This window comes from Aulonocara stuartgranti (assembly GCF_965226115.1).
Source record: "Aulonocara stuartgranti genome assembly, chromosome: 8".
Lineage (NCBI taxonomy): Eukaryota > Metazoa > Chordata > Actinopteri > Cichliformes > Cichlidae > Aulonocara > Aulonocara stuartgranti.
Genome location: NC_138959.1, coordinates 10,587,823 through 10,613,402, shown reverse-complemented (window position 1 = coordinate 10,613,402; position 25,580 = coordinate 10,587,823). Strand labels below are relative to the sequence as shown.

The 25,580-nt window shown below is 42.5% G+C and overlaps 1 protein-coding gene across 2 annotated transcripts in view; it reads left to right on the top strand.

The window, feature by feature from the left end:
• The window catches only part of dock1 (dedicator of cytokinesis 1), a 198,034-nt gene that overhangs the window by 35,633 nt on the left and 136,821 nt on the right, over positions 1-25,580 (top strand). The window contains exons 12-18 of one of the 2 annotated variants that reach the window (XM_082543129.1): positions 926-1,065; positions 2,450-2,575; positions 4,068-4,192; positions 7,047-7,145; positions 7,578-7,650; positions 12,587-12,690; positions 13,261-13,444. In XM_082543129.1, coding sequence (XP_082399255.1) covers positions 926-1,065; positions 2,450-2,575; positions 4,068-4,192; positions 7,047-7,145; positions 7,578-7,650; positions 12,587-12,690; positions 13,261-13,444 — 851 coding nt within the window. The remainder of the gene's footprint in view (positions 1-925; positions 1,066-2,449; positions 2,576-4,067; positions 4,193-7,046; positions 7,146-7,577; positions 7,651-12,586; positions 12,691-13,260; positions 13,445-25,580) is intronic. The other variant, XM_082543130.1, reaches the window with a different exon arrangement.

Below are 25,580 nucleotides of genomic sequence, written 5' to 3'. Positions count from 1 at the left end.
TGGTGTAACTAATCAAGTGGCCACTCAGTTTTGACATTTTGAAGGTTAAAGGTAACATAATTTTAGAAATGCAAATTTAAGTCAAAATCTGTCTTTTGGTGGTTGTTGTACAATGTTTGAGTGAATTCAGTGTCTGAATGTGCAAATGTTTGTTGTTGCTTATTCATCTTCCTTGCTCGGGCTGATTTTGGTTTAAGATGGGAGACACTGAAAACAGTGCGAGGGGCAGAGATTCTTTATTGCTTCCTCCGTGCATCACTACAGTCGTCTTCTCCATGCTCATCTCCTTCTGCTTGTTAAGAAGCCTCTACACAGCAGACGCCATCTTTGCTCACAACACACTTTCCTGTGACAGCTGCCACACATGTGGTGCCTCCCAGATCACATCTGCTACTTTTTATGCTCTGTGCATCAGCTGTTTCAATGAATTTGTTGCCCTACGGAGTACAAAACATGTTATACTTGGTACTTATATTTAAGTGTTTTTCTGATGCTAAGCAGAGTGTGTTTCTGAGATTGGATTTTTTCTGGGGTTTTTTAGGGGGGGTTGCATCTTTAAAAATAAAAGGGAAAAAAACCCAACCAAGATCAAACTTGGGAAAGTCAGCATTCACTCTGATACTGTTGCTCTATGGATACTGACTGGACTTAATTTCCTAAATGATCATTTTTCTTTGTGTTTCTTTCATGACCCATCCTGGCTCGCTGTTAACTGCTAACAAGTGGCTTTGTGTCTGTCATGGTATTCGCATCACTCTTCGGTGTGTCTCTCTTTTCTCTCTGTCTGTCCCTCATCCCACTCCCCTTCTTACAACCATCACTTTATGGCTCTTCCTGCCCCACTCCTCCACCTTCTCCTCTTCCTCCTCCTGTTCCTGCCACCTCTCCTTCTCCGTGGTGTTTGCCTGGTGTGTACGTACTGCAGGCTAGCGTTGGATGACGCCATTCGCCACAAGCAGCTGAACATCTCCCGTTTTTCACCCAGGGTGGCAGGGGAGAATGACTTCCTCCAGACAGTCATCAACAAAGTTATCACCGCCAAAGAGGTCAATCACAAGGGCCAAGGTACAGTGCAACAGTTCTGATAGAGGAACCGAGGCCAAGGAAGAAACTCGCCTCACTACATCGGGCGTTTGTACACTTTGTACAGGCGACGGAAAAACTGTTATAAAATTATTATTTCTTTCTTTTATTTTCTTCTTTCATTTGGGTTTCATTTAGTCAAGAATTTTTCTTTTAATTCAAAACATCAGAAAAAAGCCCAGTTTTCTGTCAAATTGTCCTTGCCATCGTCACCTCACATGAACCAGGAGAAAAAAATCTATTTTATCTTTTGATTAAATCAGATGCTGCTAAAAATCTTTTTTTGAAGTCAGTGCAAGCCTTATTTTTTTGTTTTAGATCTTTTTTTGTACAAGGTACTATTAACCCCAACATACTTGCAAGGCAGTAAAACTGTTCCACTTGCTAATGAAAAACACAATTTACTCTTAGCGCTCACACCATAAATTACTGCTCACACTATAAATAGTCGGTCTCATCGCCAGGACTACAGTATCCAAGCGATCCAGCTGTTAATTAAGCTGTTGAGACTTTTGTGAAGAATGGCGCTTATCAAGGACTCGACATCTGTGCTGAGAAGAACAACCTTCACCATCTGAGGGATTTGTGCTGCTGAGGAGGGGAAATAACATGACAGTCTCCATGGTGTTGTCACGCCCAATGAAGACGTACTTGGATAAATGTCAGGTCTGCCCTGACCCTCGCTGGGAAGAACAGTGGAGTACTCGCAGCAGCTGTTTCGGTCATGTCCGCATATCAAAAGACTTCCAGCTAACCTAGTGAGGGATTTGTCACTCATAGCAATAAGGGGCCCATAAAGTGTAAGTGAATAAAGTCTCTAAGGTTCACAAGGACCACTCATTCTTGTGGCCTGTGAACAAGGGCACTACAGACTGCTTTCATTTGATCCATTCAGTCATTTCTTCTTCAAAGCTGTGACTCTGTGGGTCTTTTTTTTTTCCCCCCCTAGAGAATATTAAGAGTGAGTGAAGCCACCTTTAAATGTGCTTACAGAGCTGAAACTGGCTTGCCATGCATTTTGGAAAAAGAGCCAAGGATTTCTCCCAATCAGAAGAAAGTCAGAGCAGCTACTGGTGTCAGATTGTTTTAAAAAAACAAAAAGAAAAATTAAAAGACTTGGTACAAACAGATGAAATGAAAACAATATAGACTATAAATAGTTCAGAGATTTTCTCTCTAATACAATAAAACCGTACTTGTGTCGTAGCTTTTAGTCACAGCAGCTTATCACACCCAACTTTGAACCAAGCAAAACGCACAAAAATGAATCACTTTCCCTAGAGTTGATTCATGCCTCTTTACCCGACTCCTCATGACATACTGCTTTACTTGATGCCTCACTTCCTTTTCTTGTTTCCATTACCAGGCCTGTGGGTCACTCTGAAGCTGCTTCCTGGAGACATCCATCAGATAAGAAAGGATTTCCCTCACCTTGTGGACCGATCAACAGCCGTGGCTCGCAAGATGGGCTTCCCTGAGATAATTATGCCAGGTTTTAAAAAGCTTCCCCTTTGCTGCCTGCCTAGAAAGTTCCCTGGCTAAATGGCTGAATGCTTTCAGTGGGGTTCATAACCCTGTTACAGAAAAAAGTCAGGATTCAGTGTAAAATGTAAATAAAAACAGACCGAAATGATTTGAAAATGATTGAATCCCCATATTTAATTGAGAAGCTCGACAATATTTAATAAAAACATTTGGACGAGGGCAGGTGTATGACCGTCTCGCATCACCTCTGATATTCTTTTTGCGAAACACCCTTAAAGGATTTTTAAGACTGGCTACACATTTCATATTAGAGCAACATTCTTCCTTGATATAAGATTGGAAGCGACTCAGTCTGAAGCCTCCTTTGTTGTATTTTTCATTTCACAGTTCTTCAAATGTTCTCAGTTGGTGACAGGCCAGGACTGCAACCCTGTGTCTCAGACAAGCTGTGATATACTGTGCTTTCTCAGCATGGCGCTTAACTGATCAGGTCTCCAATAAAGCAAAGCGATGCACAATTGTATTCCTTTGCTGCCTGTCAGAATTTACTAATTGTAATATTGATGCTTTGTAGCTGATGGAGTAACCTGAAATTAGGCTCACCACCATGAAAAAGACACAATGTGGAAGGTGACACGTCCAGCTCCAAAATAGATTTTTCAGCATTAATAGTGCTTCCAAAACTTGTACAAGTTGTGCATTAGTACACCCTCATAGCATCATGTGCACTGATAACATGCTCTCTTCAAAGAGAGACGAAAGGCTTTCATATTTTTATTGGTCAGATCACAAGACAGATTTCCATGTCACCTCAATACATCATAAATGAGCTCTGGCCCAGAGAAGGATCCGGTTCTTCTGCGTCTTCTTGATATGTGATTGTTTGCATAGTGGAGTTTAAACTTGCATCAGTGGAAGCAAGGAAACGATGTGTTAACTCACAATGGGTTTGCATTTTTAATGCAGTGCTACCTGGGAGATCCCAAATTCTTAAGTTTTTGTAGTATTTCCCACAGAGCAGTGAGCCTTTCCCATAATACTCTTTTTATACACAGTGATGCTACTAAATAATTTAATGAATTGTCATTTTTTTCACCCAGCAGGTGTTTTCTTTTAAAATTTTCAGTTGTCCCTGTTCAGTTTATAAAAAAAAAAAGAGGATCAAACTCAAAATGAACATTTATTTAAAAGTATTTATTTATAGTAGTAGTATTTATTTTAAAAAAAAGTAGTTAAATATGGGGTTTAATTGATTTGCAAATCAGTGTTTTGTTTAGAGTCCTACTTTACTGAAAACTGTTGCAGTTCATAAAATATTTGTAATACAGAAAAAAACCCAAGACATTATTTATTTAATGGGGCAAAGTCAGTCATACATATAATATCCAGTGTTGCTGTAATATTAATATTATTGAAAAGGATAAAACTGAAGCCCTAAGAAGCGTCGAAGCGTTGGTGGTTTCTCATTTCTTGTTTTTGTTTTTCTTTATTTCCTAAAGGGGATGTGCGAAACGACATCTACGTGACTCTGGTTCAGGGGGATTTTGACAAAGGGAGTAAGACAACCCCCAAAAACGTTGAGGTGACCATGTCGGTTTATGATGAGGACGGCAAGAAGCTCGAGGTACGACCGAGGAATGTTAACCTACTGCTTTGGTATTTTTCCTGTGCTCTCAGCATTCAGGACACGAGTGCTGTAACCAAGTGGTTTCTCAGACAGACTGTGATATTACCCGGCTTCCTTTAGTCTCACACTGCTCAGCACTGCGCTTAACTGACCAGGTCTCCTATAAAGAAGAGTGATACACAGGGAAACTGTATGTCTTTGCTGCTTGTCAGGATTTACAAGTTGTAATATTGTTGCTTTGTGGCTGATGGAGAAGCCTAAAATTTGGCTCACTACCATGAAAATCAGCCGTTGTCAGAGCCAGTAACAAACTCAGGCATGTGGACAGGCAACGTGGGCAGCATAATGATGATGTGAAATCAGCATTTTTCTTCTGGTATAATTAATTACCTTTGCTAATGAAGTTAGAGGGATCATTTCTCCCCTGTCTAATTGTTTGTAAGCAAGCTGTCTCAAAATCTGTATTTTTTTTAATGCAATCTGCAGCGCTTGGTAAAAAAAATCTGTTAATTAATCTTACATCAGAGGAATAATCAATTCTTGAGTAGCTTCTGCTTATAAATTGTATTTTTATAGAATGAGGATTGGAATCTCATGTGCACTTGTTGAGTTTTTTTTTTTTTTTTTTTTTTGAATACCCATCAGAATATATAAGATGCATAGATAAGCTGTTACACCTACAAAGCAGATCATTTGGTCTTGCAGGGAGGTGCAAGTATGACATTTGAGTGAAACCAACACTTAATGTAGGTGCAAGCTTATTCTAAGAATTCTAAATATTAGCAGTTGTTAACCTCAAACAGCAGTTGAGAACCTACCCCATATACACTACTGACTTCTTAAAGTCTATTCAAATATAAGAAGTTAACAGCAACAATACAGGTAACATCTGTTTTCTAGTTTATTGTCAGTTACTTTGAATTTGATTTGAATTAAGTAACTTAACTTTTGGATTGGCCTTTGGTATGCTGTGCGGCAGACTTATTGCAGATTTGTTTTAATAAACCACATCGACTTTAATCAGTCATACCTAAATTTTAGCCACTGACTGAGTCATAACCCTCGATCAAGTAAACTGAATTTTATACAAATCAATGCAGCCAGGTATGAGAGAGAGACTTTTCGAATTTGTAGCGCTCGATGAAGCAAAACTGTGTGTATTTTAGTGAGAGTGCGATAAAGAGAGATTTCTCAAATAGATTAGGGAAGCATATAAGACATAAAAGACATTTATATAGTGTCTCAAGCTTTTTAGAGCAGAATGGTGGTGGAAAATTGTACCATTTCCTCAAGTTTCACATTTTTAGCTGTTAAAGTTTCTTTAGAAGAAGGAAACGCAACTTTTTGAAGCAAGAACCTAGTATGAGACAAATACAGCTATGATAAGCTGAAGCGGATACAAATTTGATGTGTGAATTCCCACCCTGTGTCATTATGTTTCGCTGAAGGTCTGTGTTCAAGGCTGTCTGAGCCTTTGCGGTATAATAAATAAAGTCAGTGACAGTAGAGAGCAAAGATCAAGAGAGATCGATCCTATCTAGAAGTGTTGTCACCATGTTGCTGTTGCATTGCAAAAGCTCCCTTGTTGCAAGAAATGCAAGAAGTGGTTAAATTCTTCCTTACCCTTCATGGATTTGATGGGCTGAAAGTCTCTTTCTTGATAATGAAACTTGGTTTTTCGGCTTTTATTCCAAAATAAAAAATGTCTTGTTTTCATTTTAAAGATGTATATGTATGTACTAGGCACTTGAAATAACTCTCTCCTCACACAGAGTTTTTTAACAGGTTAAATTTGTGGGTTTTGCTTTTTGTGTGTTTTTTTTCTTTTCATTTCTGCCTCCCTCAGGCTTCTGATCCTCTCTATTCTTCTCTGTCCATTCTTCTCTTTCCGTGTGACTTTCTGCCTCTGGTGTTTGTCATCCTTCCTCTTTCCTCCAAATCCTACAGGATTTGTGGAGGCTGGACAGTAACTTTTTATTACCTTTGACTTTGATTAGCACCCCTCCAGAACTTCTTCTCACCTGTAGTTAGACCCTAGCCACTTTCACCCTCTGTGAAATCTGGAGCTGTCAGAAACCTTGGCCACTTAGAGAAGGAGCAGCACTGCTAGAGCTACCACCTGCCCCCCAGAGCATGGCTGGGGGAGATGAGGTCTGTTATTCCTCATAATTGCTGGTTGTCAGAAACCATTAGTGTAGGAGTATTTCAGCAGCAGTACACTAGCAGGCCAGGGAGTCAGCTGGAGTAGTGGGAGGAAAGAGGTAGGCTGGCTGAACACAGATTGATCGAAAACAAGGCGTGCGCACCATCCGCTGTCACTCCATCCCTCTTGGCGAATCCTCAAGTGGGGCACGTAGTATTTTACATACGCACCCTGACCTGTTGTAGAAACGCAGCGGACCCGCTAGGAAGACCAATTTACACGTTTGGATCCATCAGCACCAGCTGGTCTGCTTCCCTGCTCTTGGCTTCCTTCCACGTCCTGCTGCATGGGAGCCACTGCTGCTCCTTCTTAAATAATTAATTTCTAATTTATTTCTTATTTCCACAATGCTGTCATGAGATTGACAGGCAGCACACAGGTGCTCATGCATAAAGCGCATCCAGACTTTTAAAGGCCATTCTGCTAGATTAAGGCTTTCTGCTCCAGGGGCTCTGCTTTATGAAATAAGTGCTAGTCAATTTTCCACATACTGTGAGCGTGCCAATATTTTGACAGAGTGATGATAAAGCAGTTCACCCATCACAACTATAGCACTTTATGCGAACTAAAAGCTAAGCAAGGATAACCAGATAACCAGTTATATTGTCTGACTACCTAATTGCTCTGTGTCTTTTACCTTTTATCTAGAATGTGATCTTTCCCGGAGCTGGAGATGAAGGGATCAATGAGTACAAGTCTGTTATCTACTACCAAGTAAAGCAGCCCCGCTGGTTTGAAACGATAAAGGTTTGTTTTTCTGCTTACTTCTGCCACTTAACGGTTTTTTCTTTACTCTTCTAAATCATTTTATTTTACCTTTACCTTGATGCCATCCCCTTCATGTAGTTTCCAAAGTTTTTTCATTACGCCGCAGGCTTTTATTGCCAGTAATTTCTATCACAAGACTTTAGTGGCAAATGCGGTGGTGCAAAACTGTATAGAAGAGTGAAGTTATTCATCACACTTAAAGAAAGGCAAACTTTCTCTCAATTCCTGAAATCCCATATAATTATATAGCATTTTTTTGCAAAAGTGTTGCAACATGTGAGCTAATTTCTGTACAGCATAAAATCCAGGAAGTTTAGAGTTCACTCTGATTTCAGTTTGTCCTTATTTTCTGTGAGTGTGTGTGTTTATGTTCCTGGCTGTCAGCCAATCCTCTTCCGTCCTTTGTCTTAGGTTGCTATTCCCATTGAAGACGTGAACCGGAGCCACTTGCGGTTCACCTTTCGTCACCGCTCATCACAGGACTGTGAGTATAAATGTCAGCTTGTGAATAATCAGTTTTTCAGATGACCAACTGCACAGTTGGCTCCTAATCTATCCCCAGCAAATATAATGGAAGATATCCAAACCAAGCAGATGTGTTGCACAGTGATAAATACTTTGAAGCTCACCCTTTGTCACATTAATCAGAGGTATTAGTCTGTCCCCCGCACAAAGCAGCATCATGGAGTGGCTTGTCAGAGACTATGGCTGGGATGTGAAAAATGCCTGAGGGGACATATTTGTTTATTGGGACCAGTGTCTAGCTGAATGCAGCCAGCGTTGTACGCCCTTCTGTTTTCTGTTTTATTTACACCCTTTCTAATTTTCGGGGTGTAAAGGTCAGGGAAGCCTGGCAGTGGTAGTTCTGCCAGCCCATCTGCCTGCCACATGGCAAGGCTTTCCTACAGCCACAGGAGTGGTGCAGGAAAAAGGGTTTGGGGAGCATGACAGGTGTATACAGTATATACAAAGCAATCAGCTCAAATGGCACAGAAGGCAGAGCAGAACTTGGAGGACGTGAGGATTGGAAAGTATACCCTTTCGCTAATCTGCAGCTGCTGTCATCATCTACTTCCAAAATCCTCTTGCTTTGTTTGCTTCTCACCTGCATGCAGGTGGTTTGGAGGAAATTGCCAGGTCTCAGAGCTCAACGCTGGCTTATAATCCACTTGGAGAGCCTTCTTGTCATGCTCGGCACCTTGCTTCTCTGGAGACTAATGCTGTTACGAGACATGCCTTTGAAACTCTGACTTGCTGTTATCTTGGTGTAACGGTTACTTTAGAAACTGGCTCACCTCAAGTGACTCTGGGACTGCAGGGACATGCTGATTCCGCCAAACTTCAACTTTTCTCTGACAATTGACAATAGCGACATGTTAAAAAAGGTGTAATAGCTGGATTCTTTGGATTTGTGCATGGTGAACTGCTGCTGCTGGTGAATGTGCTTACAGTATAGAGACCAGGGTTTATTTTATGTTGGGTGTAAAGGTGATATTCCTATGTACATTGATCTAATTTTATCCATGTTTAAGATTGTATGCATCCGTGCAGGCATGTATTTCTATAATTTTCTGACCAACTTCTCTCACTGCCTCACTGTCGCTGTGTACGACTTAAATTTTCATCTCAGTTTGCAATAGATTGCTTTTAAGAGCAGAATAACACCTCCTGAAACTAGCATATTTGCACGTAATATCACAGACATACCGCAGACCGTACCAGAGGTCTGATCCAGATCTAGAGAGGGCATTAAGGGAAAACTCTAAGCTCGATAACCCGAAGAGTGAAGAAACTCATTTTTCATTTCACAGAGGAAGTTAACGTAAAGTCTGGGTCAGACTCTCTGAACCTAATATGCTCAATGAAACAAATCCTTACTCATCCACTCTTGCTGTGCTTGAAGGAACTATCCAACAAACCGTTAGATTTTCTCGTTTGTACAGTTGATATCAAAGCACATAATAGAATTCATTAATTTCCAATGTTTTCCATCCTTTAGACACGTTACGATCTCATAAGACTACCTTAAAGATAACTGTTTTTGTGATCTGTCATCCATGTTGGCCATAGACTGCAATCTACGGTCGAGTCTTACTCAGATCAGAGTAAAATCTCTCTTATATTTTTTTCTATTACTGGGAGTGTCTGAGTTCAAGATACTTACTAGATTATCAGCCAGTTTCTCTACGCTGAAAACTTTAAAGTGCATTTCTATAGTGATCACTGTTTTAAATCTTTATGACGCTTTGTTCACTGATCCGTGTTTCACGTGTCTAATCCTTTGCCATACTGTGATTGGTTACAGTGTGGGAACATTCTTTATATACTTAAATATGCCATTTGGGAGATTATGTGAATATTTTTGAGCATGCACTGGGTAAGGTAGTGCTGTCCACCCACAGTAATGTGTGCTGTGTAGCCCAAATGCAAAAGCACAACTGCTGCTGGTAAGTGAGAAAGGGTGATACATTGGGAAGCTTATTTTCCCCACTTCAAACATCAGCAGGAAAGGTTCATTTGCATGCGTTGATTATTGACCATAAGTACCATACAGTACAATACAGTTTTATTTGTATAGCACATCACATCAAAATAAATCAATTAACAAAATACAGGTCAGGTACTACCAGTAGCACAGACAGAAGCGAGGCACTAATAGACCAGAAGAGTGAGGTAAAAATAGGTATCGGACCTCAGTTCAGAAGGAAGGTCAGTTCATAGATACAAAATATCAACTAAGAAGTTAATTAGATTAGAGGGCACTAACTGGTTGGGAAGGCCAGGTTAAATATGTTTTCAATTGTGATTTGAAGGATTGGATAGAGTCTAAGGCACGAATAGTGGGGACGCTATTCCAAAGATAAGGTGCAGCTGAAGCACAGGCACGATCGCCTCTGGTCTTCAGCCTAAACTTAGGTTGGGCCAGGAGTAATTGACCTGATGATCAAAGCGACATAAGTGTGTGTTTATCAGTTGAACAGCTAAAATGGTACTGTCCAAACCTGCATTGCTCTTATTAACCTTTTAAACTCTTTTTTTTTTTTTTTTTTTTGGTGTTGACAGTGGCTGTATGACTGTTCTGCAAGTGTTTTTGATATAATTATTGTTATATATAAGGAGCAGTGCACATTAATTAACATGAGCGTTTAGGTCCATTATGTAAATGTGCCAGATTTAGTCATACAGGCTCATTTTAATACACATACCGTTTCAGATTGATGCCACTAATAGAAAGAAACGGAAAACAAAAGATCTAAGGTTATCTAGGCACATATAAGGGATCGAAACAGATGAATGATAAAACAAAAAACACATCAGTGGACAATCAGTGAAAAACAGCGACGTAAAGTGACATTATTTTAGACTATGACAGTATGTTGCGCTGCTCAATAAGAAAAGACTGACTAACAAAAGCTCTTTTTCTAAAAGATACTGTATAATCCCCTGTAGGAAATGCTATGCTGTTTAGAGATGTAAAAATAAACTCTAGCATATCATATTAAATTTAATATGAATTTGATAATACTTATGATTTTCATTTAAAGTATTTAAAGGGAGTACAAGCTCGCTAACTTGCAAGCTATTGATAATCAGCTGTCAGCTGGCGCAACCTTAACCTGTTGCAGGGCTCCACTGATGATCATACATGCACTTAACTCAGTGGGAACAACCTGGTTTAATTGTGTGGTTTCTAGCATACCTATTACCTGTGCTATAATCAGCCACTTTCTTATATTAATATTAATATTTGAAAGGGTGAACAAAGATGGAACAGCCGTGTGTACGGGCATAGATTTTTGTTCCTTAACCTCTCTACATGTGATTAGTTTGTGATGAAAAGCAGTGCAGATTTAGGCTGTCAGGCCTTTGTATTGCCTGCCTGCGCTGTCATGTGGCCGTGTCCTTCCTGCTTCCTTCGATGTGCTCCTAGCTAGAGCTGAACTTTAAGGGGATACACAGAGTGACAGAGCTGCTCATCAAGACCACTAGTGGAGCTCATGTGTTCAGTATCTCAGCCCTCTGGTTGAGAATTAGGCCAGCTCGAACACAGTGCGTCAGAGTAGCACTCTAACATTGTCAGGCCTCATCAGGCTGATGGCTGCTGTCACAGATGCTGCCGTAGCTGTAAAAGATTCCTGCCATCTTTTCACTTTTGTTTCATCTGTCTTTATGCCTCTGCTTCGTGAGTCAGGTAGGCTTTAAAATGTGGAACAGTTTAGTCAACTAAATTTGAAGTGACAGCCCACCTTAAGGGGGAAATTTGCGAAACTTGCACACAAATCGGACTTCGATTGGTTTAAAGAAGTAGCTCTGTCCTGAAAGTGACCTTTTTTGTCCAAATTAAGAGTTTTCAGCTCTGTGCCCTTTAGGAAGTCACTAATACACTTGGTATTATTGGATGGCATGCCTACAGTGTTCTCCCTCCACTGGTTCATCTCAGCCTAGCAATTATTCACCGGTGAGTTGCGGGCAGCAAACCAATGAGGGGATTTATGCAGATAGAATGCAAGATATATACTTCGATGAATCACGTCTCCCTGCGCGTAAATCCGAGCTTGTTGATCCGCAATGATGATGTATGTGGCCCCATCCAAAGTCCCGGTTACAGGACAAAGTCGTAACTCTCTTCCTTGTTTATGCAGCGCTTCCACTCAACATTCCCAATCACACATGTGTCTGCACTTGCACACATAAACCACGAGCATCTTTCCTCCACTCTTACAGGATTATACAAATTGGTCACAGCTGCAGCAGAGCACAAGTGCAAGTGTTTATTCATTTGATAACAGCAAGTGTACATTAATCCAAAGCCTGCCACTTGAACAATATTCCTTTTTGTAATTAGCAGGTTTTTTTTATTTTATTTTAAGGCACATATTGTTATATAACAACCAACTGTGATTGCATCTCCCACGTCCCTCGCATTATATTATGCACAAGTCCTTCAGACCTATGCATAATTGGTCTCAACAGTCGGCGTGCGTACATTTGCTTCACTTCAGGGTGAAAAATAAACCGTTCACGGACAGATGCAGCCATAGCATTAATAAAGACATCAGAGGGGAACAGTAGTTTCTTGTGCTAACTCAGGAGCTGACTCAGGGAGTGTAGTGCTGAGGTTAGCGTTTGGATTATCACTTCTTTCAGACTGCTGGTTTGTTAATGACTTGTTGTAACGTCAGCAGTGCTGCATGGTTTACTGCAATATGATCTCTTTTTTGTTCCCGAAGACGAACACTGTTCACATAAGCATATTGCACACGTACGAAAGATGCGGTGTGTTTTGTTTTGCAAAATGAGACAAAAAGCAAACGGTACAAAAAAGCGAACTGTATATATGAACGCAGTCTTAGTCTCAAACGTAAACACCAATAACCAAGTTGTCTTTATTGCTTGCGTGTTTCTTTTTTCTTCCACAGCCAAAGATAAATCGGAGAAGATATTTGCCTTATCTTTTGTGAAGCTGATGAGGTATGACGGGACCACTCTGAGGGACGGTGAGCATGATCTCATCGTGTACAAGGTAAATGTAAAAAAACAAAACAAAAACATCCCATAAACACACTTAGTCTTTGTTTCTTGCTGCCTACTCGTCAGACAGCCCGCTCTCCTTGTGAAATGACCATGAAATAAGTTGTAGGTGAAAAACTGCCCTATTGTATCGGCGACTGTCATCATAACAGCCTGCCATCAGTGCTTTGTATGTGAATTGGGTAGCTGGTACACATCAGCCCGCACAAGGAAATGAGAGTACTTTCCAATTAAAAACCCTTGCATAATGATACCTCTGTGTTACGGTGCCCATTTATGTTAATTAAAAAGTTCATATGGGAAAAATCAATCTTGTTACATTTGTCTTGTCATGTTTTCTGGATTGTTGTTTTCGTCAGTCAACCCTGCATTTGGAAATGAATGATATTTTTCTCACATGCAACAGCTCGGTAGAAAAACACACAAATTGTTTTGTTGATAATATATATCAAAGGGAGATCCATTAAAACCACAGCTATAGAATGCAACATTGTTTTAATGTGTACACAGTAATTTGGGGTTTCTACCAATAAACTGACTGAGACTTGTTCTCTAAAACCAGGCGGAGGTAAAGAAGCTAGAGGACTCTTCTCTGTACCTAAACCTACCTTCCACAAAGCTGGAGATGGAAGAGAAAGGCTACTCCACCACTGGAAAAAATACCCAGACCCTGGGCATCTGTACCATCAGCAAGGATTCCTTTCAGATTTCCACCCTGGTCTGCTCTACCAAACTTACCCAAAATGGTAACAGCTGCTATATTTTAATGAATATTTGTCTCTTTTCCTGCGCAAGTTGTTTTTTTAAGCTAAAAATTATGCTCTTGTGGAAAACGTATCAAAACGTCAGTAAACACATGGAACACAACTTAGATATTATATAAAAAAATGAAAGCAGCTACTGTGACATTTTGAATCCTTAAATTAAGCTTTTTTTTATAGTCGCTGTCTTTGTCTTAACCATGCCATCCATATTTATATATTTTATCCTTTATTGATCTCTGTTTTTCACCTAATTGATTTGCACTAGCTTCACATAGTTACCACATAGTTTCTACTTTCCCTGCTCTTAGTCTCACAGCGAGCACACCTCCCTGCACAAACGCATCCAGCGGAGCTGAAAAGAAATGTGGGGAAGTCAGTATAATATTAATTGAGTTCAAGAGAAATTACTTTATCTTAATAAAAGCTTCCCAACAACTGTTAAATCAAAGAAAACAGCACTGAAAACAATCAAGAGAGAAAATGTTGTCATTGGCGCGTTTCAGTCTGGACCACTGTTTGCGATTAACTCGACAACTAAAGCAAATAAAGGAAATCAGTTGACTGTTCTTGACCCTCTTTTCATTAGATTCTTCCATGCTATGGTAGCTAACAACTGTTGCACTTTCAAAATAGAATTTACATAATTAATCTTCTAGTAGAGCTGAATAAATAACTTCCTAATTAAAAATAATGAATCTAGTTAGTTGTTTATTCCAGTGTGAATTGGCTAATCCGTTCCTGCTGCCTGATATACAGATATACTCTCACTGGCCACTTAAAGAGGTACACCTTGCTAGAACCCCCTTTTGCCATCAGAACTGCCTTAATTGTTTGTGCCGCAGATTAAACAAGATGCTAGGTTTTGGTCCATAGTCATATGATAGCATCACACAGTTGCTGCAGATTTGCACCTTGCACATTTAGATGTGAATTTCCCATTCCATCACATCCCAAAGGTGCTCTACTGGATTGAGATCTGGTGACCGTGGAGGCCATTTGAGTGCTGTGAACTCACTGTCATGTTCAGGAAACCAGTTTGAGATGATTTGAGCTTTGTGAGATGATGTGATATCCTGCTGTAGGAGTCATCAGAATATGGGTACACTGTGGTCGTAATGGGATCGACATAGGCAGCAATTGTCGAGTTGGCCCAAAATGTGCCAAGAAAATGCTTCCCATGTCATTATATCATCTAAAACAGCAGTCCCCAACCTTTTTTGCGCCATGGACCGGTTTATGTCCGACAATATTTTCACGGACCGGCCTTTAAGGTGTCGCAGATAAATACAACAAAATAAAACCAGTACCGGTACCCCCCAAAAAAGATGTATTCATAACACACGGGAAAAGAACCAGGGAAAACCGAGTTAACTATAAAAACGATTAAAAAAACCCTGAAAACCATGAATTTCACACCCGAACCTCAACTTTCGTGGCCTGGTACCAAATGACTCACGGACCCGGGGATTGGTTACCGCTGACCTACAACATCCAGAACCATTGATATAAGGCAGGATGGATCCATATTTTATGTTGTTTACCATCCAGACAACACTTTCTCAATATTTCATAGTCCAGGTATGGTGAGCATCTGTGAAGTGCAGTCTCAATTACCTGCTCATGTAACAGGAGTCGCATCCAGTGTGATCTCTCCTGTTGTGGCCCATCTTCTTCAGTAAATTCAATGATGCTCTTCTGCATCCTTTGGTTGTAATAAGCAGTGATTACTGTTGTTACTGCTTCCTGCCTGTCAGCTCAGAGCAGTGTGGATATTCTCCTGACCTCTGCCATCAACAAGGCATTTTCACCCAGAGCACTGCTGCTCACTGGATAGTCTCTCTTTTTGAACCGTTCCCTGTAAATCCTAGACGTGGTTGTGTTGAAATCCAAGTATGGAAGCGGCTTTTGAAATAGAGCCATGCCACGTTGACAGGCACTTAAATCACCCTTCTTCTTCATCAATCAGATACTTGTTTTGAACTTAAAGAGGTTCTCTACACCATGTCCTCATGTTTAAACTATTGGATTGCCACCACCTGATTGGGTGCTTAGATCATTTGTATTAACGAGCGGGAGATCAGATGACCTAATGAAGTGGCCATGAGTAGGTTTTACTGACCACTGCTCTCTGATCTCTTCTTTCTTGAGGTGCTGTATAACAAAAGTAGCACACATGAGAGAAAATCCTAGCGACGTATGTGGATTTACTTTTGTTGTAGCACAGAGAAGTACAATTCCAGCTTGATGAAATGCCTGCTCACATCAAACAGAGCTCTCACTGGGGGGAGGAAGGATTTCTTTACTGTATCTTAGCCAGGTAGACCCTGAATTTTGAAACCACCGATGGACCGTAGCCTCTGGCTTTGACAAACGGATCATGGGAACATCATTTAATGTAGGATGCCTTAGCTTCAGCTTTTTAAACATTTTTTCTCATTATCTGGTTTTTCCTTTTCCACATTCTGAGCGCCAGGAATTGTTTTCCTCCTCTCTATTCCTACTTCTAAAGTACTTTCTTTTCTCTTTACTCTCAGTACGCCAGTCAGTCTCAGTTAGATTCCAGTTCATCTCTGTTGAGCGAACAACAGCCTTTTTATTTCCCCGTGAAGATCTACTCTTATTAAGCTTGGGAAATCCTCATGCCTGCCACTGTGGCTCATGGATTAAGGATTTTAGCATCTTGTGTTCCCACCAGCCTTTCTGCATGTTTATAAATCCCCACAGATGTCAGCGTAAACCCTCTTGAGCATGCTGGTATTTCTTAGCTGTGTTCATAACGTTGTAGTTAGATTGTGTGAAAAGCTGTTCTCTTTTGTGTGAGTGGTCAGATGCTTCTAGCTCTGATTTCACAGAGCTAAACCAAACCAACCTAAATGTCTCCTTTGATTTCTTTTTCACTGGTTGTAATTTGCTGCTTTGTTTTGGGTTTTTTTTTTTTTTTGTATGCAAGAATGAATCACAATTTTAATTAGAGCCACAATTAAAGCTTCTTTTGTGTTTTTGGCCACAGTCTGAAATAAATAAGTAACAGACACACTGCAGGGTAACTTTGACTTGAATTGAAATTAATTGTTTTACTCGCCAAGAGCAATGCCCTGTTTAAATAAGGAGTGCATCATGCCCTTTCGTTTTTGTATTCACGTTAACAAAAAGATCATTTTAAACCTCCAAACAAGGGCAGAATGAAGAGAAAAGCTTGGAGTAAATTATTGAAGCAAGATCATGTGTGTTTGTGGTCTTTAATCCTTTGAATAATCCTTGTGTAGGCCTGTGAAAAGAAAATCCACTGTAAACCATTTTTCGCTTTCTTCAGATTTGAAATATTATTTAAAACTTCCCTTCAGGAATAAGTGGCCTTACGCAAAGACTAATAATATAAAATCTTAAAACGTCTTTCAAAAAGGCCTCTTATCAATTTTAACGAGATCCCCAACCCCACTGGCCAACACAACATAAATACGTAATCAGCCAATCACATGGCAGCATCTCAGTGCATTTAGAAATATGGGAATGGTGAAGAAAACCTGCAAGTTTAAACTGATCATAAGAACGGGAAGAAAGATCATTTAATTAACAGCTGATTAGTGCCCAAACACTGTTTTTGCATTTCAGTAAATTACTGTATGTATTTCCCATTTTCCTAACAAAAAATGAGGAAATGAGGGATGGCTCGAGACTTTCGTGCAATACTTTAGAGGTTCTATGGATATTGTAATCAAGCCAGCAATAAGGCAGCTTTACCCTTTTTATGAGGTGGTGAAGCTAAAGCACTCAAATAGGCAGTAAGACTCTCTCATTGCAGAGGTCACATAAAGCTACAAAACATTAGGTCAAAGCTGAACCAGAAATTTTTTTCCTGAAAAGTAGGATCAATATTTGCTTTCAGGTAGAGATGTTTCCAGCTTGGTGATTATCCGACTGCCCGACTATGGGGAAAAACAATCTGCATGTAAACATTAAGACTACTAGGTAAAAAAAATTCATTTCAGAGGGAGATTATCCCAAAGTTTGACAGATGCCTTGGTGAGATCAGCTGTTTTCTGAACGACGATGCATGGTCTTGGCGTGCTGGCAATTTAAAAACTACAGCTGAATCTCTGACCTGTCAGCAGCACAGGCTTTATGTGACACTTGTAATGATTTTAGCGCTTTTTGTGCTAAATCATTGCAGTCTAAAAAAGACGTGAAATGCCGATAAAGCTAATTGTCCGGGATACAACCTAATAGCATGCGCAGCAAACATTTATAAAGCCTCATTAATGGGATCACTGCAGACCCCATAACAGGCTCTGGGCATTTCTCTAAGACAACGGGAGGTTTTTGTTGTCAGAGGGCTTCTGTATATAATGTGTGAAAGCGGTGGGTGTCGCATGTTGTTATAGTAATGTTCCCTTTGAAGCTTATTAAGTTTAGTCTGTGGTATAAGTTGTCATTTAAATACAATTGTGCGTGCCCTCCTACTCGGCTCAGGGGGTGGTGATGTCAATGAATGAGTCGTCTCAGTTACAGGAGAGCCTGCCTCTCCTGTAAGTAATGATAGTGGCTCAAATGGTTGTCTCAGCTGTTATGTAGATGCGTAGTATGCAGCATATATCAATCAGCACTATTCTCTGCTCCTATTTCTCCTCCCTGCCTGCCATTTTCTGATTTATCTCGTTCCCTGTGCGAGAGTGATGGGGGGGAGGGGGAGTATGTGTCCTGGTCTGTAGATTCACTCCTGTAGAGCAGCTCCGCTCTCCATATTTACCTGTCACTTTGTGCTGATAATTTGCAAGGTGCCGGTGGGTGCTTGGGGATCAGATGGCCTCGTCGCTGCACAAAGTTTGATTAAACTTTGTGCAGCTGTGTGTTGTATGGGATATATCATCCCACGCTAAAGCTCGAGGAAAAGGTTCCAGCTATTTTAATAAAGCACTGTACACAGAGCAGCCGCAACATTAAAACCGCCTCATTTATATTGTGTAGGCTCTTATCCATTAGGGATGCAGAATTTGCAGGTGGCATGAGGACATTGGCAGCTATTGCTTTGGGTCTAGTAACTTGTGTGGCTCGTTTCAGTGGTTTGGACGGATGCTCTGAGTTGGAATCCAGGGAGGCTGGATGCTCGGTCAATGCCTTGGGCTTGTTTGCAGGCTCCTTTAGCCATTACTGCAGTTTTTTTTGCCTGTGTCCGCATGTTTAGTTTACCATTGTCATATGATTTATTTATTTTTTTACCCATCCATCCAATATCCCTTCTACAGAAAAAAAGAAAGTGTACAAGAAACAGCAGAAACATTGCATTGTTATTAGAGGATCAATATTATTTACTTACCTGTCTTTGGTTTTGATATTGTGGCTAATCTATCCACAATATTTCCCATGATACCAGATTCAGGCTTCTTTATTAAAAACCCAGAAGCTCTTTAAGATCTAGGTGTGTTTGTCCAATAGTCATCTCTGTCCCATTTTCTGCATTTCTGTAAATGAAATGATCACATGATTCCAGCTCATCAGATGTGTTGGCAGTTTCCTGTTTTATACAATATCAAACCAAATATTTCGGGTTGTTTTGACTGTTGGTTTGCTGAAACAGCAATTTGATGTTTACGTTTGGAGAATATGTGACAGTATAATTAATATGATTAGTAATGTAATTGCGGTAAGATCTGTTTCTGGATGTAGAGCAGGTCATCTACTAATCAGAAGGTTGGTGGTTCAACCCTTAGGTTCAAGTTGCTTTCGGATCCGTCCACCAGAGTGTAATTATTAGATGGAAAGCACTTATAAAAAAGTGCCTGTATGAATGGCTGTGATGCCTGTTCGCTCACCAGCAGTTTATCCTGAGCACTTATTCTTGCAAAGGGAAAAAGGAGCCCTAGAAATGCCCCTTGCAACAGACTGCATGCTTTATACTCATGGCTCCTCACTGCTGATCCCCACATCCGAGATGAAACACTCTTTTTAACTAAGCTAGATTTATGCAGGCGGCCTCCCAGTGCTGTGAGCTCCCGTGAAGTGGCTCCTAGCTCTTCCCTGGGCATTTACAGTGTGCTTCGCTAAACAGAGCAGAGATTCAGCGACAGCACACGTGGGAGAGAACCTAGCCCAGTGAAATTGATTAAAATACTCTTCCCACCTCTGCTGGAAAGAAAACACATTTTTATGAACAAAGCAGCTTTAAAACTATGGAATCCATGTTCGTATTGAAGCTACTCCAGCATCAGTGCGCTGAAGAAGCCTGTACTTTTAAACGTTTAAACGACTACATACAAGGCTGTCACTATTAACGGCAAAGAACAAGCTATCAAGACTCCTTAGTGGTTGTGTTTGCTTTTAAAAGTGAACAAAACTGATTTTGTGAAGGAGTTCCGTAAACAAACTTTCAAATGGTAATGTGAAGTCTTTTGCATTTCAGTTGCGCATTGACAATGTAACCTATTTTCTCTGAATTAATTATTCCACTGCTCTCCATCTGCCAGTTACTTCCACAGTCTTTTAAATTCCCACTGCCTGTGGAAACATCCGTTCTCAGACAGATGTTATTTGTAAAAGGCTCTCAGTATTTTTCTCCAGAACAAAACTGATTGCCCCCCAACACTGTGCCTTACAGCCCCATGTGCTACACGTAGTTGGCCTCTTAACACCACTGCCCCACTGGGACCAAGCTGCCTGATGATTTATTCTCACATTATTCCATTTATCTCTGAGGTGCTGAAGCATCAATTTCCAAATCTATATCTCCTTGGGGACGGAGGACCCTGGTAGTTGAGACAGGTTCTTGTGATTGAACCCTGATAGGCTGTCAGGTTTACAGATGATGGGCATCCATTACTGTGTTGCCATGGCTGATTGACTCTTCCTGAGCCAATCAGCCATGGCGAACGGGGAGAGGCAGCCCCTAGGGACTAGGTTTGCAAGAATGCCAAAGAGATTCTTCTTATTCACTTCAGTCAGATGAGGCTGAATATAGTATATATTCATGAAAGCTAATAAACCATCATGAATATACTATAAAGATGTTTCTGGGAATCTCTCAGGATTATACCTGAGAAAATGTATATGAAAAATCTGTTTATACGATAAAATGAATTAAAATTAACATTAAATGGAAACTTTTCTTAAATGATAAATTGTTTATTTTGGTTTTTTGCTTACTCCTGGTTTCGCCCATATTTGCTGCTTTTAACCCTTTAAAGCCGGTTGGAGCGGGCACGCTCTGTTTTGCGCAACTATTTTTAAATCTCGGTAGCACTGCAACCACGTAAGCTAGCGCAATAATTTTTTTTGCATATGAAACCGGAGGAGTTGTACTTACATCTTATGCCATCAGCTTGTCCTAAGTCACGGTTTCCTTCCACATATGGCTCACATATGGCTTTGCAAAAACTGCATAAAAAGCGCTTGCAGCAACAAAAACATAATATTCCAGAAACACGCTTTGCCGATCCGATCAGCTGTTTGTAACACTTCTTACGTCCATCAGCGCAAACTATCGCATGTCCGCCATGTCCTGGCCGAAACCGGAAGTGACGTCATTTTGCGGAAATGTAGTTTTTTACCATCAGGGCCTTATGAGCCTATACTGGTGTTTTTAAAAGTTATATTTGACCTTATGACTTTCTGTGTCGTTTCTGGGATGCTTAGGACTCATATTGCACTGCTGGAAATAGTTTATTTTGATGCATATGCTGGTTTTTTTTTTTTGTTTTTGTTTTTTTTTTCAAATTTGCATTATAATATTTATTTTCGTTTTTCCTGCAGTATATAAAAATTGGTGTATTTCAAAAATAAAACTATGAAGACACTTAAAATAAATTTCCTGTGGTGGGAAACTATTTTGTGCAACTTTTTTGTATTTACAGTTTTGAGGGATAAGCCTCTTAAATTTCTCTAACTAGAAATATATGTTAAAAAAACAAAAACGATTTTCAATTTTTTTTGTAGTTTATTGCACCTTTTTGCAATTTATGTAATTACTATGCACTTAATGCAGACATATTATTAAAATTTGGGCTATAATGGTTGTATTGATGTATAGCAACTTGAAATGCTCCCAAAAATGGCACTACAGCATGTAAAAATATAATATAAGCTTGGTTTAGGACTTGGTTCTCTTTCATAGCATTCGTTTCGTGTCTCACTATGGGAACGCCTCCTGCGTGACCTCATCAGAAGCTCAAATACCATTATGCCAGCCCTTACAGGCTGGCTAGGTGACGCCCATGTCAGGAGGGGCCAGTGCCTCCCTATATAATAGGCTGACATAGTGTCAGATGTCATTCAAAACAAGCCCACCTCTTCCTCGCTTCCATAGCAAGGAGGGCGGTCTGGTGAGACACTCACTCATGCTACTCAGAGAACCGTGGTTATATACATAACCTTAAGTTCTCTTTCATTCTCGCTTCTCACAGAAGCCTGTAGACAACTGTGCTATTGGGCGCTAAAGCTAAACTGTCCACAGATTCGAGTGAAACAACTCGGTCGCCGGGCGCTTTGTTCCCAGCTTTTCAGTTGTCCACTAGCATACAAGCAGTAGCAATACTGTTCTGTAGCTAGTGCTGGTGCCAAGTAGCAATACTTTCACCCAGGGAAGTAGCAATACTTTCCAAAAGCGAAGTAGCAACACTTTGCTAATAAAGGTACCCCTAGCTTCACCATCAGGTAGCAATACCCTTCGACGCTAGCGGTTTTACACATTAGGTAGCAATACCTGTAGAAAAGTAGCAACACTTTTCAACCCACGTTAGCGAGGAATAGCAATATTCTCCGCACTCAGTGTCAGTCTCTCTAACGTGCGCAACCCTCTAGCTAACCATGGCTACGACGGCCAACGAAGTTGCAAAACTTTGTCCTTGTGGCAAGAAGATTTCTGCCTGGGATACACACCCCGTGTGTGCGGCATGCCTGGGCTTATCTCACGCTCAGGCTGCCCTGACACCTGCACACGACTGTATCCACTGCGTGGCTTTCCCACGCAAACTACTCCGCCGCAGGCTAGCTCGCCAGGCTAACCTGTCGGGCGGCGACCCTTTGTTGTGTGAGGCTGCTGCGGCGCAAGGAGAAACTGAGATGCCCGATGATTTGGCCGCAACGCCAGGGCCGAGCTGGGCAGAGGCAAACCCTCAGCCCATCGCGACCGCTTTCCCGTCGCTGCAGGCACACGGAGATCGTGTGTTTTTCCGCGATGCTGGAGTCACTTGGGGAGGAGATGCTAACGAGGACGGAGATGAGTCGGCTGACTCGGAGCTCCTGCTCGCCACGACGGCGAAGAGGAAGATTCCACCTCCTTGGCTAGCATCAGCTGGGCTCCAAAGCCCTCGGCTACCGGCGAGGTTGAAAAACCGACACCGCCGTCTCCCCTGGATCTCGACATGCAGGACATGTGCAAGCGCGCAGCCGCTAGGCTCAACATCCTGTGGCCCGCCATACAAACAGAGGTTGTAAAGTCTCGTTTTGACGGTAAGAAATTGCCGAAAGCGAAAAAGACGGGGAAGCATGTGTTGCCTGTTTTCCCTGAGCTACTCGATGAGATAGCGGTGACGTGGAAAGCAAAACCTTGCAGCGAGAAACACTCCATCGTGGGGAGCTCCCTGCTGGATTGTGAGGGGATGGAGTCTATCGGCCTCCGCCGGATGCCACAAGTGGAGCCGTTGGTGGCGAGCCATCTTCACCCGAAGACGTCTCTGTCCTCATCGGCCCCATCTCTCCCCTCCAAAACAGACTGCTTCCAGTCTAGCCTTACAGATAAGTGCTACAAGGCAGCGGCTCTGTCAGTAAGAGCCCACAACGCCTCTTCTATGCTAATGGCTTACCAAGCTGAGCTAGAAGAGGGCATGACAGCTAACACAGATACCACAGTGTGGGAAGAAATCTGCGTTATAACTGACCACGTCCTCCGCCTCCACAAGGTAGCCATACAGGCTACTGGGAGAGCCATGGGCCTCATGGTTCTTCAGGAGCGAGCACGCTGGCTCGGGCTCACCAACCTGACGACTAAGGAAAAAGAGCAACTCCTCGACACCCCTGTCGTCCCTCACGGTCTCTTCGGTGCGGCTGTTACATCCATGCAGAAGAGATGTGAGGAGAAAAAGAGAGATGATGAGGCTCTGAAACTCTGCCTGCCGAGGAGGGCCCAGCACGCCACCCCAGCAGCGCCGCGCCAGTCATTCGCGCAGGCAGCGTCTCGCCCGGTCCCCGCTTTCAGGATTCCCAAAGTGCCTAAGACGCAAGCAGCCCCCCAGGCTGCCGGGGCCCCTAAGAATCCATGGACTCGGAAGCAGTCTCCCCAGGCCAGACCTCAAGCGGCCCCTCCTCCCCCCGCTGCCGCGATCGTGAGGAGGAAGAATCGGCCGGCCTGACAGCCTCCCCTCTAGGCGGGAGCGAACCCAGTTTCCCCCCTTCACGGCCACCCTCCCGCCTCCCAGCTCCGTTCCAGAGCAAGTTCAACGGGACATGTTCCACACAGAGTGCTTGACTCGGGCCGGCGTTCCTGTCACCGGACCCGCCAGAGGGAAAGAGAGCCAAAGTTCGCAGTGTTGTTTCACGAGCACTTCTCTCATGCATTCTGTATTAAAAAAGCCCCGACACGCGCATCCAGGCAGTTTGCCGAGGGCGCTGTCGAGTCTTGCAAAACACATGAGAAAATCAAACATGCTGAAAAACGGAGCACCGTCTGCCATAACGCAGCCCGTGGAGACTCGCGTTTCCACAGCTGTGATTATGCAGATGAGCCCGTCACCTCGCTCGCCTGTGACAGAGGTGACGGGACGCCGAAATGACGTATGTTTCGCGCTGCGACCACAAGGGGGCGCCAAAACGCCATATTCGGTGGAGTGGCCAGTGAGCCCTCTGTCTCTTCACATGAAGAGCTGGGCCACCTGCACTCAGTCAGCATGGGTGCTGAGGACATTGAAAAAGGGCTACAGGCTGCAATTCAGTGTCGCTCCACCACAATTCAAAGAAATTGTTTACTCTCGTGCTCCGGGCGAGTCTGCCAGTTTTCTCCTGGAGGAAATTTCCACCTTGAGAGACAAAGGAGCTATAAGAATTGTCCCTCCCGAGGAAATGCACAGCGGATTTTATTCAAGGTATTTCCTTGTGCCAAAGAAAGGGGGAGGGGGATGAGAGCCATTCTGGATCTCCATGCCCTGAACCGGCATTTGAGGACATACAAGTTCAGGATGTTGACGCACGCCTCGCTGCTACGGTTTGTACGAGCGGGCGACTGGTTCACATCAATCGACCTGAGGGATGCTTATTTCCACATCCCCATATATCCCCCACACCGAAAGTATCTGAGATTTGCTTTCCAGGGGATGGCATACGAGTTTGTAGTCCTGCCTTTTGGTCTCTCACTGAGCCCAAGGGTGTTTGTGAAATGCACCGAGGCAGCAGTGGCCCCGCTCAGAAAAAAGGGCATTCGGGTGGCCACGTACATCGACGATTGGCTGGTGGCAGCCCCAACCCGCCAGGGAGCGACTTGTCACACAAATGCTCTCATACAGGGGTCCCCCAAGTTACACACGCTGGCACACAGACTGATAGTCTGGAGCAGTGTTCACCTGCTGTCACTGAGAGCAACTCACGTGCCGGGGATCTTGAACTTTGGAGCAGATCTTCTCTCCAGGGGCAACCCGCTGTATGGGGACTGGAAGCTTCACCCGGAGGTGGTGAAGCAGATCTGGCTGCGATTCGGTCTGGCGACCGTGGACGTTTATGCATCCAGGGAGAATGCTCAGTGTCCCCTGTTTTACTCGCTGAACGTTCAGAGAGCTCCACTCGGGGTGGATGCTCTAGCTCACGAGTGGCCGAGAACCCTCCTCTATGCTTTTCCCTCAGTGGCCCTCATTTCTCAAACCCTGGCCAGAGTGAGGGAGAGAAGTCACTATATGATCCTGATAGCCCCGCACTGGCCAGGGAAACACTGGCTGGCGGAGACTTTTCAGCAGCTGTGCTGAGTGGTAACAGCGTAGTGGCTGTTACCACTACGCAGAGACCTCCTGTCTCAGGCACGGGGGGAAATATTCCACCCCCACCCAGAGAGGCTGGCTCTGTGGGCTTGGCCCGTGAGTGGTTTAACCTGAACACGGTGGGGCTCCCTCATAGTGTTATCGACACTATTCAGGGTTCTAGAGCA